Source organism: Falco rusticolus, chromosome 7 (assembly GCF_015220075.1).
Source record: "Falco rusticolus isolate bFalRus1 chromosome 7, bFalRus1.pri, whole genome shotgun sequence".
Classification (NCBI taxonomy): Eukaryota; Metazoa; Chordata; class Aves; order Falconiformes; family Falconidae; genus Falco; species Falco rusticolus.
In genome coordinates this window covers 43,247,764-43,263,807 of record NC_051193.1, presented here as the reverse complement: position 1 = coordinate 43,263,807, position 16,044 = coordinate 43,247,764, and the positions used below count along the sequence as shown (strand labels likewise).

General features: G+C 43.1%; 1 protein-coding gene across 1 annotated transcript; it reads left to right on the top strand.

The window, feature by feature from the left end:
* Positions 1-5,295: 5,295 nt before the first annotated feature.
* On the top strand, positions 5,296-14,652 carry CALM1 (calmodulin 1). The gene is made up of 6 exons (XM_037393663.1): positions 5,296-5,495; positions 8,523-8,553; positions 9,430-9,573; positions 11,595-11,701; positions 13,170-13,305; positions 13,541-14,652. The coding sequence occupies exons 1-6, from the start codon at positions 5,493-5,495 to the stop codon at positions 13,567-13,569; spliced, it is 450 nt and encodes a 149-aa protein (XP_037249560.1). The 5' UTR covers positions 5,296-5,492; the 3' UTR covers positions 13,570-14,652.
* The last annotated feature ends 1,392 nt before the right edge of the window (positions 14,653-16,044 follow it).

The window sequence follows — 16,044 nt, the reverse complement described above, 5'->3', positions numbered from 1 at the left end:
AACAGAACTTTTTCTATCATTAGAATGACTGTTCCCATATGCATCTTTCTATACAGAATATTTTTAAATATATTTGTGGTAAAAATAGATTACTTTCTTTGACAATGTACTAACTGGAATCACCATCAGGTAATACAGTTCACACACACGCACCCAACAGTGAAGAAGCATGACCTAGGTACGCGTGGCAATGTTATGTAAAAATATGAAATACTGAAGAAATGCTTATATAAATATTATGTCCTCTTCTGCATTTGATTCTTGAAAAATAGTGGATACAATTTGGCTTTTATCCATAAAAACACTAACAAAACATAAACAATAGAAAAATGGAACCAGTAACTTCTGTTTATATCATGAATCATCCAATGTTTACCTTCCAATGAAACTGGCAATTACAAAAACTGAAGGAAAATCTTGTTTTCACATACTCCAATGTTTCTAGAGAACTCTTCATAGAACTATGAAGAAAGGGTTTTTTTTTAAGACTGTGAAAAAGTTTTGTTCCTTTTTCATTTATTTTACATTTCAAGTGTAAAAAAGTAGGGAAAAGCACTTTGGCTTAAATAGTTACTTTATAATGTTTAATCTGCAAGATGTTATGACTGAGTTTATGTACAGGAGCAGGTCTGTAACTCCCATCTGTACTAGTCTTTTTATGATAGGATCTTTAAGGTTCCCGACTCAAACTGCCCTCAGTTTAAAACATGAAACTTTTCAAATTATTTGGCCTCAAGGATGCCAATTTACATAGCTACATAGAAAATTCACTAATTTAATTGTAATGTGTAAATAATTTAGTTCTAACCAACAGCTAAATAATTTTGTATTGCCATCTAAAATTTTACAAGACAACGGACACTCGAAGTAGGTAGCAACTACTATTATTCAATTACAAAGATGGTTTTCTAACACTTGGTACTCAGTGAAACTCCATAATTGCATGTGATTTTGATACACACCATTGGGAATGAGGCAAATATAAAGAAACCATGAGCGTCTAAAGGATTGGGGAGTTTGGGGTTTTTTCTCTGTCTCAAAAGAAAAAAAAAAAGAAACATTAATCTACAGGAACATGTAATTTCCCATTTAAAAGAGCTACCAGGTCTGGAAATTGAAATGTTAAGATTGAAGCAATTTTTATTTTCACATCTTGTATAAGTGTGGTCAAATTCAATTCTGCTCTAGCTTTTTATTTCAGTGGAGTTCCACCCACTTATTTGCAATCTTAGTGAAGCTCATAAGAGTATTTTTATAAGGATACTGGCTTAGATTTTCATAGCTTCCAATGGTATTTAGAAACGTTAATTTTGTGCAAAACGATCTCCCAAAAAAATATTGCCTATATGAACAGAGTTTAATAGAGAGGGTAAAAACCTATTTTTTCTGATATACCAACAGAATTCCAATTGACTTGAAACACAGTATAACAAATCCAAACCCAGCTTGGGTAGCTCACACATATAACCGGCAATATTATAGCCATGAAAACTAATTATGAATTTGTTCCACTTGCACAGATGTTTGCATGCATGTATATACTTGACTTGGCTTCTTATACTTCTAACTTATTATACACTGGTTATCTATGCTTATCACCATAATATCAATCTCCCAGCTGTGCATTAAATGATATGACAAACTTCTGTCCATCTGTTCTCACATCCATTCTCCCGGGGCAGAGTCAGTGAAATGTTTTAATTTTGATTTTTTAAAAATATTTTCATTTCATATATATGAATATATATATGAATATATAGAATATGAGAAAACAATTGATATATGTGAGGCCGTGTTCTTCAGTGCTTATGTTAACAAAGCCAAGGCTGAAGAGCACACCTTGCATGTAAGTAGTAAGGTTTATTATTCTTCCAAGTTCTTAACAGAATTCCTCCTTATATCTTAGGCTATACTCTAATATTCCCTGTCCATACCCATGGATATGTTAAGTCTGCAGAAACAGAGACCAACACTGTAACCTTACTATCATATTAAGGCAAAATTTAGAAATGCAATACTAGGTAGAATGGTTGTAAGTCTTCCATTGCAACTAACAAACTTATAAAATAATATTTTGTTAATATTACAGCTTAAACACAAGTCAACAAAAGCATGCTTAGTGATAGAGAGTAAAATAATTCAGAACAGTGAATCTATCCAGTCAGAAATTCATCTCAATAGCTATCACATAGCCCTCTGTTCATAAAAAATCTCTGTAGCAATGGGATGGCCAAGTTCTATGGTTTTAGGTGCAAACACTGAGTAATTCCATGGCCCGGTCCAGCTCCCACTGAGATCCTGGAGATTTTGAATGAGACTGTAAAAGATCTTGGCAAATCATTTGACATTGTATGTCATTGGAATGATGGGGCCATTTCTTGCCTGCCCACAACTGAATGTAAATTTTAAGAGAACAAAGAATACTCATAAAAATCTAGCTGTACAATTGAATGAAAGCAAATTTACAAGGAGCAGGCAGATGCCAGTTCAGATGAGGTTTTTTCTACATTAAGTAAGCAGCAGCAAAACATCAGTATTCTGTTTTGTTTACATTTATCACTGCCATATGTCAAATTAGGAAAAAAATTCCCCTTACTCGAAATGTTATTTTGGAGCATTAGCTGTGAAGTATTTTCAAATACAGAATGATGCAATTTCACAGAAACTATTGCAGAACCTAACTGTGGCACCTTAATTATCATCTTGATTTTTTTCTTAAATAAAGCAAAATAACTATATTCCAAACTATTTTAAAACTTTATTTTAAAATTCCATTTTTAATATAAATGAATTATTAGCGTGAACCACCAAGACTTAGCAAAAGTAGACACAAAAAGAAGTTAAAAAAAAAAAAAGAAATAGGAATAAATGCACAGCAATCCTTCTACTAAAAGGCCCTGTTAATCTTTGGCAACGTTCGTTACATGTGGCTGAGTGGCTTTTAACTTCACATTTCCCAGTTTCTTCACGTATGTCCAAACATAGTAATGCTGATAGTTTGTAAAAGAATCAACATAAATTTTAATTACTTATCTCATAGTCTCTCCTCAACAGATAAATCTAATCCCATCCTTCACTTTTTAACAAGTGAAGGTTTGGATCAATGGAGGAACATATTATTATATGCACTTAAAATTAACGTTAAAGAGACTCAAATAAGGAACCCAGAGTCTAAGCAGTGATATTTAAATGTTGGTAAGATTATTGTCCTGATAACACCTTCAGCTTCCATGTTAGACACATTCTGGCCAAAGACCGTGAGACTGCATTAGCTATTTATCTTTGCAAGATAATTGTACAAATTTCTTAGCCCAATGTTGATCTATAAATCATTGTTTCAACAATGAGATCTTCACCTGTGCAAGACCAGCACAGTGAGGCGAATGGTTTGTATGTGAACATTGTTCTTCACACATGCTTGTGACACTTGAGCTTGAGGAGTTCCAAGATTCACTTATCCAAGCAAAAGGTCTTGTAGCCCACATCAGTTAAACATTGTGCCATGTCTTCCAGAAAGAAATTAAGCTTGGAAAATAAGAACTTAAAATTGTTGGTCTGGTTTGAAAATAATAGATCAATTTGCATGTTCTTCCACAGGGAAAAAAAATAATCCAGCAGTGTAGTTAAAAAAATATATATTAAAAATAGGAGGCTGGGCATTCTGCATTTAAAATGGAAGCTGTCTAGAAACCTATCATTTGCAGACTACCCAGCTGCAAATCAGTTTTCTGACACCACTTTATATACTGGTTCCTGCACAAATGTTAGAACGGTTTGGGGACCAAACTATGACACAATAAATATGGTATTTTGTTTTCTAGGAGAAATCCTCCTGGATTGTAAACAGGTAACTGTTGTGTTTGCCAACCTATCACTGTGTTCCACAAAGGCAAGCAAGTAAATTGTAACTTCAATGGTAGAGCTGCTGAAATTGTTAAACAAACAGAACCCAACTGATTCTGTCTTTACTTCAAACACTGAAACTATGCGCTATTTTTCAAAAACAGAAAAATGTATTTTAAAAGATTTAGTTCTGCTATACTGCAAGTAGATCATCAAAATTATGACCACACTGGAAATACTGCTAGTGTGCGTCCCAATCCAGAGAGGCCCAGACTAAAACGTTAACTAAAAATATCTTGAATTACAAGGGAGCTTAAAAATCTAAGGGTACTTGTCATGAACAGAAGCAAAATCCTTGATTCCAGTGTGGGTCCCTGTTTGTTTGTGTTTCCAATATGAAAGGAGGCACAGTGCAAATGCTACAACATTTACCTGGGTTATTATCAGTTGGTGGCCAAACTCCTCAAACCCAGAGCAGACAGAGGAGAAATGAATAAAACCACTTGACATCAGGACATGCTTTTGCTGCCTCTCACTTCTAGGCTACCGCCGTTCTGCTGAGAAGGGGCTGAAGTGACACGTCAGTTGTAGACCACCGATTCTGGATTGAATTTTACTGTCATCTAGATTTTGGTGCTTGACAAAAACCCTATGATTAAAAAAAAAAAAAAAGCAGCGGTGCTCGCTTCACCATACCAGCTTGCCAGTCTCTGCCGTGCCCGCCTTGTTCAGACATCCCCGAAGACTGTGCTTTACTGACGCGCCCCCCGCCCCCGCCGTGCCATCCTCCTCTCCCAGCTGCCGCTCCGGGCTCCCCAGGGCAGCGCAGGCCACCGCGCCGCCACCGGGGATGCTGCCGAGGAAAAAAAGAAAAGAAAATAAAAAAACCCAAACCAAAAAAAGCATCAATCCGGCTAAAGCTCCCCGCAGCCCCGGGGGCTCCAGCCTGGGTAGCGATGGGGAGACGGGGACAAACCTCGGAGCGGGGTCGACCACTCGCTCTCCCCGCCGCCCCCCGCGGCCTCCGCCGGCACCGGCGCTCAGCGGAAAATGGCCACTGCCGGAGCCAGGCTGCCCTCGTCCCTCGCCGCCCGGCCCGGGGACGGGGGGGCGGCCGCGCAGCCCGCGGCGGGCTGCAGCCCTGTCGCCCTGGGAGCAGGGCCTCCCCTCGGGCGGGGGGTGTTTGTCACCCACCTGTCCCTGCGTGGCTCTTACCTCGGGGGCGAGGAGGGGAAGGGGAGAGAAACACGGGGGAGGGGGGGGGGGGGGGGGAGGGGGAAGGGGGAAGCACCGCGGGGCTGGAGCCCGCGGCCCCAGCCCCAGCTCCCGCAGCGCGCAGGCGGCCGCCAACCGCGCCTCTGGGGGAGAGCGGCTGCGGGGGGTGGGGGTGGGGAAACAGGCCCGCCGGGGGAGGGGAGGGGAGGGGCCGGGCCGCGGAGGGGGCAGGGCTGCTCGCCGCAGTCACCCTCACACATACCGCGCCGGGGAGGAGAGAAAAGAGGGCCCCGCTCCGGCGGAGGGATACAGCCCTACATATATAGCGGGGCGGCGCAGGCTCACATCTTCAGCACTTCGCCAAGCCGCGCCGGGAAGGAGGGAGCAGCCGCCACCGCCGCTCGTGGTCGCGCAGTTCGTGCCGCCGCCGCGCCATGGTAGGTCGCTCGGCCGGCCGCGGCGCCCGGTCTGGCGCGCAGGGGACTCGCTGCGGTGCCGGGGACGGTGGGGTCGGCAGAGCCGGGCTTTCCTTCGGGGGGGTGGTGGTGGTGTAAGCCCCCCAGGGAGGGGGAGGCGGGAGGCCGCAGCTCTCAGCCCTTCCCGCCCGGATGCCCGGGGGGTGCGCGGGCCGGCAGCTGCGGACGCCCCCCTCCCCCCCCGCCGCGCTGCTGCGGCCCTTCCTCCTCCGCCGCTTCCTTCCCCGTTCCCCGGGGCCTGCCGTGTGGGCGCCCCGGCCCCGCGCCCTCCCGCTGCGGCCCCGCCTCGCCTTCCCCCGCATGTGGCGTCCGCCCCCCTCCGGAAAGGGCCGGGCGCGTCTCCCCGGGGCCGCGGCCCCTCGGCCGGGCAGGGCGCGCTGCGGGTGGGGGCCGCGCCGGGCGGGGCGCGGGGCTGCGGGCGCGGATTCCGCTCGGCTCCGGCACCAGCTGCACTGCGCAGGGAGCGGGGGGGCGCCCGGGGGAGGGCACCGCGCTGCAGCTACTGCGCCCTCGCCCCCCCCCCATCCCCCAAAAAAACGCAGCGGCGGCGGCGAAGCCCATCGCTGCCTGCATTACATCATGTCTCCTCCTCTTCCTCCCCGGCCCCCGCGCGCCCCCCGGCTGCGGGGGACCGGGGCGCAGTGCGCGTCGCTCGGCTGGAAGCGGCCCAACGCCCGCATGGCGGGCTCGGAGGGGGGAGCGCAGCCTTCCCTCTCGTCCAGGGGTCTGCGGGGGAAGAGCCGCAGCCCCCGCCGCCGAGGGGAGGGTGTGGGGAAGGCTGCGGAACCCCGGCGCCCTCCCGGCTGAAGGATGAGAGCGTGGCGTGGCCGGCGGCCGGGGAGGGAGGGGAAGCGGGGACGCAGTGCAGCAGTGGGCGGCAGCCGGCCGGGAAAGGGCGCCTGTTGCGCCCGGCGGGCTGCGAGCCCCAGCTCCCCCGCTCGGGCGGTGCCGGCCCCCGCATCGCCGTGGGCTCCGGGAGCAGCGCCGTCATCCCCGGGCGCTGCGGTGGCAGCCCGGGCTCCTCGCAGGAGAGGGGGAGAGGAAGGGCTGGGATTTTCCCGGCGGTTTGTCGCTTCCTACGAGAGCGGCGAAACAGTTGCGGGCTGACCTCTAATCGCGTTTTGGCAATCTGGGTGTTGCTCGGCTCTGTCTCTCCATCTCCCTTTCCCGTCGGGGAAGGCTGACATCACCAGGGCAGGATCTGATGACTTGGCTGGGTGGGGTGGTGGCTGCAGCCCCGGGTACCCCGCTCCCGCGGCGGGGGGAGCGCAGCGGCCGTGCCTGTTGCTCGGCGGGCAGAGCCCCGCGGCGGCGGGGGGCGGTCGGCGCGCCTCGGGCACCGCGAGGTGTGCCAGGTTAGGGTGGTGACTTGTTTTTTTTTAATTCGAAATACGATTTTTAGGAACACGCAGGGAGCTCCGACTGATGGGGTGGCGAGCCGGTGCTGTGGGTCGGAGGGTTTTGCCGAGGAGTGGCTCTGTTTCCTGTTCTGCAGGGCACCGAGTCTGTTATGTAAATTCCTTAGATAATCTTTAAGTAAAACCTCGTATTTTCTGGAAAATCACGAAGCGTGCAGGAAGTCGAACTGGGTTTTGAACGCAGGTTTCCGGCTGTTACTAAAGAACATTTTTTAAATTTGAGCTCTGTCTTCAGCTGTTAGTGTTTCTATCCTTTTCCCCCAGCTCACCGTTCATATGGGGAATTGTTTAATCATTACATACAGACATGAAAACATAAATAAAAAACCCAACACCTATTTACAGGTGAAATGTTTGTCACTTAATGTACACAGCAGGCTTTAAACCCTACCCTGTTCCCCTTAACAGACTGTATAGGCGTTTAATTCTCCATTGTATTTGTTGCTCTTCACTGCAGTTAAGTTTTCATACTCAAAAAATGGTATTTTAGGACAAAACGGTTACAGGATGCCTGCTTTCTCTGACCTACAAAATTCTGTTCTGTTAGTGAAAGTTGCTCAGTAAAATGAGTTTAAAAGGAGTTAGTACCTTGTGTTCTTCAGTATCTGTGACTAGGTGTGTGTAAAAAACCCAGGTGTTTTTTCTTTCCTTAATTACTAGGAAATTGCATATTCTTCCATAAATAACTGGTTAGCTTCTTTGACTCAAAACAGTGGAGCTTTTTGTGATGCTCTAGTCATACAGAAGGGAGAGGCTTTTCTGGAAGGATGTGTTTAGCACAGTTAAGCTTTGGGAAAGCCCATTTAATTTGCCCACTGAGCTGTATACCTTTGGATGCAGCAGTGGCCTCTTGAAGTATGGAAGGTCATGAGCAGGCATATTTTAAGCCTTGCCACCTTAAAATGATGCATAAAACACCTTGCATGTCAGTGAGGTACCTTAAACCGCTTGGCTGAATGGAAAAATAACATGATGCTAGAAAGCTGGCATTTTCTGTCATGGATGGCAAAAATCTCCGTAATACTGAGTAGTAATTCCTCCTAGTATCACAGCACGGTTCTTTCTGTTAAGCTTACAGTAAGCTAATACTTGATGCAATGTGGTGGGGGAGGATGGGCCTCTCAGTAGTGTTAGATCACTAGGTGGCATGCTTGTCATTAGTCCGCTAATGTGCAAATACACCCCCCCACACACTATTAGGGTCACTGTACTGCTGGAACTGACATCTGATGTGAAACCCCAAACACATGGTATTAAGGATTTCATGCCTCTGTGACCAATTGCAAGGAGTCTGCCTGGTGTCCTTCAGTTGACCAAATTGGATTCTCCAAATGTAAGGATGGCATGCCTGGTCCTTCATGTGCAGTTTCAAAACAAGTTAGCTTATATGCTTTTGGAAATGGCTGTGTGGTGTAGGTGAATGGAATCTCCTTGCAGAGGCAGAATTCCAGGGGTGGAAAGCGGCTTTGTAAAAGTAATGATAAATCACTGGTGGAATCTAAGGGAAGTGTCTCTTGCTTGACATAGCTAGAGGTAAATGATATTCTAAAATGTTCTATTCTTCATGTAGGCTGATCAGCTGACTGAAGAACAGATTGCTGGTAAGTGTTTTTGAGAAATGATTGGGTTTTGCTAACTCCTTGTGATTTTAAAAAAACTGTCCCAAACATAATGGGGGAAAAGTTTTTGACAATTACAAATCTGTACTAACACTTTTTTAAAAACTCATCTAAAAAAAAAAAACTTTGGGAAAATTATTGGTTCGTTGCCTCCTGATTTAGGCTGCTTGTTCCTTGGACCACAGATAATGATTTTTTTTTTTAGACTTTCAGACTGGAGCCAAGTACTCCTAGATTTCTTGAAAACAGAAATAATTGCTAGACACAGGTGAACTTCTTATAGGTACTGCTTCCTTTTTAGTAAAGTGAAGATGAAATGGCAACAAATAAACCTAAAATGGATTTATTAGAAATTAATATAAGCTTGTGTTTCTTAAATGGCTTCTAACAGACTGTCTGTAAATCAAGCTGGTTAGGAGAAGGAGCATTGTTTGACTGTATGGAGACCAGTCACCTACTTGTGGCTGACATCTGTTCTTATTGTCTGGTGTCTTAATAAGTGGTAAATGACAACACCGTAAGTCTGTTAATGGTGAAGGGAACTCAGTGGGTCCTTTCACTTACCCCAAGCAGCTCCTGCTTATGGTGCAACAGTGCCTCAAGCAAGATGATGTTGAAATGCATTAGAGAGTTGTAATGCAGATAATCACCACATGAAATGTTTGAATATGCTATGCAAATTATGTTATGGTACTGTAAGTTTTATTTATATTTGAAAGTGTTCATTCTCTCAATATGTGGACAGTTAGATAAAATGTTTCTTAAAATTGTACCAGGCGTTGTCAGTGGTGTGCATTTTTAGTATGCAGTTTTCTCATGCTGGTGATGTTACTAAACACTGGGACTTTCTGCCTTCAGAATTCAAGGAAGCCTTTTCCCTATTTGACAAAGATGGTGATGGTACTATCACAACAAAAGAACTGGGAACTGTCATGAGGTCGTTGGGTCAAAATCCAACAGAAGCAGAATTGCAGGATATGATCAACGAGGTAGATGCTGATGGTAAGTGTTGGAAAAATAGTTTAGTGCTGTGATAGTCTTATGTATGACCTCCACACCTGGGCTTGGATTGCATAGAGAATATTCTGTGACATTGATCTCTTGAGGTAGTTTCAAAATACTCAGTAGAACCTAAACCTTGAGTGGTATCAATTTTTTGATTGCTGTCTGCACAGCAGTTGAAGATGCTGGCAGTATTGGTGAGAATCTAAAAAAGAGGCTGGGCAGAGACAAAATTATGCTGTTTATTGTTAATATTTTATGGGCCACAGGCTTCCTATTGCTGTCTGACTTGCTGTGACCTGCTGTTAACCTGCATTTCCACCCAGCTTTTCTATACATGTTTCGTCAGCCCATGTTCGTCTTAATAGCTGTATTAATGTCTGTGGTTTTGTCCAATGCCAAAAATGTGGTAGGAGTGCCAAAAATGTGGTAGGAGCGGAATAGTGCTAAACTTCCAAGCATTGAAAACACAACAGGGAGATCTGTATAGTCTAATGCAGTGTATTAGCTCACTGATAGATCAGGTAGAGGGATTGGAGGGACAAGAAGGAAAACCTTCCAGTACTAAGTCTGTCAGAATTAATTTCAATGGATGCCAAAAAGTGTAAGTTATGTTTTTCCTGATCAGTGATGTCAAGGCTTTGATCTTGTATGTTGGTGGTGATAGTGATTTTTCTCGAATACCTCTGTAAAAGAGTGAAAGTATATTGGCATAAATATAGATTATCTGATTACCAGACTACAGTAATTACACCTATGGTCCTAAAAGTGTAAGTTGACCTAATTTGTTAACTCCTAGATGCAGATACTGGAAAACTTCAGGGTTTGAGGTGCTCTGTGTAGAGTTCATGTGTAGTGGCTTTCTAGGCTGCAGTCTACAATGCTGCACTGGTAGATCCAAAATGAAAGGAGACTGAAAACTTCAGATAAGTATGGTTGTCCATCTGCTTAAAGTTGTTTTATGGCAGAATGCTTTGCTGTTAATTTAAGTGTTCATTGAGGATTTCTTGAAGCGGAGTACAGGACTTGTATTCAGATTTAGCTGGTACATGTCATCATGGCCAGCTTTATCTAGCTGTGTATGTCTCCATCTGGAATCCCTAAGCTATGAAAGTTCTCTTAAGCTGCATTTATTTAACTTCTTTGCTGTACTTAGGGAATGGGTAGATTGTAGTTGCGCAGTGAACAATTTAATGCATTTTTTGCATACAGGGCTGAGTCCTGACCATACAGATCTAGTTTCTGCTGTTCTGAAGAACTTGGTTCTTTACTGTACCACTTCTCTCATATCTTTGGGCAGCTTGAAGTTTGGATCCTTACTTAGAATTAAGAACATAAAAATATTAGGGGTAAGGCCTGGATATTAGCAGCTATTTTTAGTTTTTCATACAAGAACACCTACTATAGGCTTATCAGAAATGTCAAATAATGGCAGCTTTTCTCATGTCACTGGAATCTGCAGATCCTTGTTGCCCCTTAAAATGGTGCATTACTTCTGTGGTGCACAGTGTATGTTAAGGAAGTTGGTTTTTAACAAAGAACAAATCTGAGCAGCTCAGTGAAGTGTAATTTTCTCAAATTTTAGAATCCTAGATCTGTAGTGCCAGCTTTATAATGCATTCCTTTCTGGAATCTCCCTACAGCAATTGGGAGACTTTAAAGAAACTAAATGATTAATTTTGGGGAGTGATTTGAAGTAAAGGTAAGTCTTAGTATTGGTTAACCTTAGAGCACCAGGCTGATGTTAATACTTGCTACTTGGGTGGCAAATGATATGGCTTGACCTGGAGAGAAGGCAACAAGTTGATCACGCATTGTGATGAAACACTGCAGTGATGGTGGCTGCCACACATTGTAATAGCAAAAAGTCAGTGGTAACAATTTCGGGAGAAGATGCAGTTCTCTGTAAGAATGGTTTATAGAGGATCTGTCAGTCTTGTCCCTGGTTGAGTTAAATGCCAGGGGGTTTTGTATAAAGAAAAGCATGGAAGTTTAATTTTTGGAAGTTTCTTTTCATTAAGGCAATGGCACTATTGACTTCCCTGAGTTTTTAACCATGATGGCCAGAAAAATGAAGGACACAGACAGCGAGGAGGAAATCCGTGAGGCATTCCGAGTCTTTGACAAGGTATTATTAAAAGTACAAATACTCTTTAGAAGCAGTAATGATGTCCATCTTTTCCTCAGTGTTTTCTCCCTTGTCTAGAAGGAAAAAAATATCCTCTAACAGAAGTAAAGGATCTTGAAACAGAACCGGGACTGTTCTGGAAACAGAACCAGGACTGTTGTAGGCTGGTTGTACTTGCTTTACGCAGCAGGTCAAAGCTTTAGGCTCATCCATGAGGAAAACTTTCTGGCCTTAGGAGCAGACATGAGCAGAACTCAATGCTTGTGGAGTGTTGTGTTTTTTTCTGAGGGTGGGGAGGTGGAAGAATGTGATTTTTCTGTACCTTCTGACTTTGGGGGAATGGGGAAACATTTGCATGAATGCATGAGGTTTTATACTTATTTATAGAAGCTTTTTGAAGCTAAGAGGGACACAAAGCATTGCATGTTCTGTTTTCAAGATATGTGGGCTCTGAGGTTGCTTTCAGGAAAACTTGAGCTCAACTTCCTGTCTCCTTTAATGATACCTGGGCATACATGATGAAGGTTAATTATTTCAGAACAGGAGTTCCCCTCTGGATTGTGTGGAGATGACAGATGTTAAAAGAGAATTGTTTTGAATAATGGGTCATGTGGCTGCTAAGATGATGCACATGCATGTGTGGAGGAAGGCCTTACTACTTCTTTCTATGGAAAAAAAGTGCTGGTCTGTAGTACTTAGTTGGAAGTGTCCTAGAGGAAATTGGTTTTGTTTGTTTGGTTAGTACTTCATCTACTTTGGAGTTATTTCTGCAGACTAGCTTTGAATTTAAAGCCACTGAGGTAGCTTATCTACTGGTGGTGGCCATATGAACTCCTGCTCTAAGCTAGTGTATTCTTCCTGTACATGGAAGAGGACAATTTCTGAAATGGCTAGGAATGATACTAATGGGAACACTGACTTAGTGGGTTTTTTTCCTCACGAAGCTTTTCACCACTCCATATGAGTAGAATTTAAATGCTTTCTTTGAAAGTTTGTTCTACATCAGGCTTTTTGGATAAGATTATATAGCCACCTGCAGTCTGGTTATAGAGGGTAGTATTACACAGAAGAGAAAGCTGACTTCATATTCTTGCTGGTGGGGAAATTAGCAGCCTTGGTGTTTTTGGTTTAGTTTTTTTTGGCCTTGCTTAGGCAGTGGACACTATAAACAAAACTAATTCTGTTTCTGTGTTTGTTTTTGAAAGTTCTTTAAAAGTATTAAATATACCTTATCACAGCTAGAAATCGGGCATGCAGTTATTCTTAGAGTACAGTAATTGTATAGAAGGATATGATGGCATGTGTTCTTTGTAAGGCAATGGGACTAGTAAATACGATAGGGTTATACAGTCAGGTCTGCCTGTCTGTCCCAAGTGCTGCAAGTCTCGTTTGGAATCGGTTACTGGAATGTAGTTTGAGTTAATGTTAGGATTTTTGATCATGATCTTCTGTAACTCCTTCCTCACAGGATGGCAATGGCTATATCAGTGCAGCAGAACTACGTCATGTTATGACAAACTTAGGAGAAAAGCTAACAGATGAAGAAGTAGACGAAATGATCAGAGAAGCAGACATTGATGGGGATGGGCAAGTCAACTATGAAGGTAAAAAGATTCTTGTCTTGACTCAAAACCATTATTCGAGTGAAAGCCTGTTGCATAGGGCATTCATTTCTAGTACTTGAGATGCCAGCTTATTTGGTTGTCCACTGCTGTGAATGAAAATATAGATGCAGTGAAAGGGGCTTTTTTTTTTGTTTTTGTACCAAGTATGTTTAAGAGACTTGCCAGTTGAAGTACTCTGGAGACAATAAATCACAGTGACTTTCTATCTTTACAGAATTCGTACAGATGATGACTGCAAAGTGAAGAGACCTCCTTTACACCTTTTTTCCTCTAGAAGAATCAAATTGAATCTTTTACTTACCTCTTGCAAAAAAAATGTTCATTTATTCATTCTGTTTCTGTATAGCAAAACTGAATGTCAAAATACCTTCTGTCCACAAACTGCATGTAATGGTTGGTGGTCCTGTCCCCAAAAGATAAACATCAGTTTTACAATATAAATAATTATACTACCTTGAAAATAAAAGGAAGCACTTAGTGAACTCAAAAGTTCCATTTGCTAATGACTATTACACTGTTTGGGCTGGCCAGTTTTTCATGCATGCAGCTTGACAATTGAGCACAGTCAGACATTTGTATTAAAAGGAAAAAAAAAACCAACCTAAAGGATCCACTCTTTTGTTCAACAGTGGATTCTAGTTCAATTTGTAGTATAAATTGTCATAGCTGGTTTACTTTAAAATTGGTTTATACCTCAGGATGGTATGCAGCAAAATGGTTGAAGGATGCAAAACTTAGAGAAAATGCCCTAAAGGTTGAATGGTTCTCCTGTACGTAGCAGTGTGCTCCAAAAATAAGATGATCTTAACTATGGATGGCATGTCTGTGTTGAAATACTGGTTTAACATTGTCTGCATTGCACTATAGTGAAACGGGTGTCGGGCTGTTACCGTTCACAAAATTTTTAAAAGAAACCTTCACCAAGGGAGCATCTTTGGACTCTCATATTTTTAAAACCTTCTGTACCATGACTTGGAGCTGGCGGAGTAGCCTATGGACTTCAGCACAACTATCAACATCGCTGTTCAAGATACTACAATTTATGTCCATTCCAAGTTGTAAATGCTAGTCTTTTTTTCCAATAAAAGACCATTAACTTAAAGGTGGTGTTAAATGCTTTGTAAAGCTAAAATATATATATAATTGAGATGATAAACCAAAAAAAGCAGTAGGAGGGAAGTGTTTCTATGAATGACTTGCTGCTAAATTATAATGCACATGTATGCAATAAGTTATCCCCTATCTTTTCAAGATGGCAAGAACTGACCTCCTGTAACCCAAGACCTTTGCTATAAATAAATGAACTTGTGCTTGCCTTTCATATTACGACAATGTTAATTTAGTTGGTCTCAAAGTCGTGTAATGCTGACTCGTCAACTATCAGCACAGAAGTAACACCTCATTTCACTAAAGTAGAGAGCTCTGAGCATGCATGTCAATGCTGGGGGAACATGTATAGGTTGCTTAGTTTTTTTGACAGGTTATAGAAACTAGTTGGAGAATTTAAACAGTGTGGACTTCATAGATACCTATGATTATCAAACATACCAAAAATGCATTTCTCTACCCACAGAAAACAAGAGGACACTTATTTTACAATATGTAAAAAGATAAAAAACACAACAAAAAAACTAAGCCTTTTTGGAAACTGGGGCTATTATGTCTTGACTTACCTTCTCAAACACTTGCATGAATTTTGTGGGGTGGAGAAGAGGACTAGGGTTAATTTAAAAACCATCTTGTTACTTCTGCTTTGCATGCACTAGCAGTGCTTAGTCATTCCAGGTCTCTGAGTAAGTATTCTCTGATCCCTTCAGCTTCCCTGTGAATGAGTGGCCAAGCAGCCATGTCCACTCTTCCTTGTCTGAAAGAATGCTTTTTTCTTTTTTTTTCCCCCAAATAGCAGAGCCTCCATGTGGAAGGCTTTTATGCTTGGGAGGGAGGGACTGCAGCTTAATTACTTGACTTAAGTTTGTTTCCAAACAGTAACTGGAGTTGCAAACCTTAATTGCTTAATTGCCTTTGGTGTTGGAGAGTATTGATACTATCTCTTGAAAGAGGTGCAAGTCTCCATTCATCCTGTCTAACTGAGGTGCCTGTGTTAAGAATTTGGTTGCTTGAAATGCAGATTTGCTCAGTGAGGGTCAACCATCACCTCCAGAAGGCAACTGGAACTATGCCTTCAGTGATTTTTTTTTTTTCCCCTGGGGGGGGTGGGGGAGTTCTGGGTGACTGGGGACCCAGACACCTTAACCAAGTGCCTAAAAGTTAGATGGGCTGAATGTAGGCAATTGTTTAGATCTCTAGTTGTTGCAAAGGCTTTTTGCTGTGGCTCTATGCTGTCTAGCAAACTGGCCATGATGATGGGAATGTCTGACTACCATTTGAAAGTAGTCTTGCATGGCAGCTGCAAACTGCTACTTTGGTAGTGCTTGAGAATGGCTGCACTGATTCTGTAGACCAGCTTTTAAAGAGAAAATACTCAAGAGACAGGCAAGGTAGGAGCAATGGTTGCTGCTCTGAACTAATTACTTCTGCCTGCGTGTGCAGAGAGATGTTGTCTAGTAGGTAAATGCTTCTTACCATCTATCTGTCATTCACTCACGGTTGGTAGGGTAGTTCATTTAAGAACAGCTGCTTTTAGCTTACTCAGTGTTCTGTGCTTGCTAGCGAAGAGACCTCATTTCTGCAAGAGGTTCTTGGCTTGATTAGAAATTG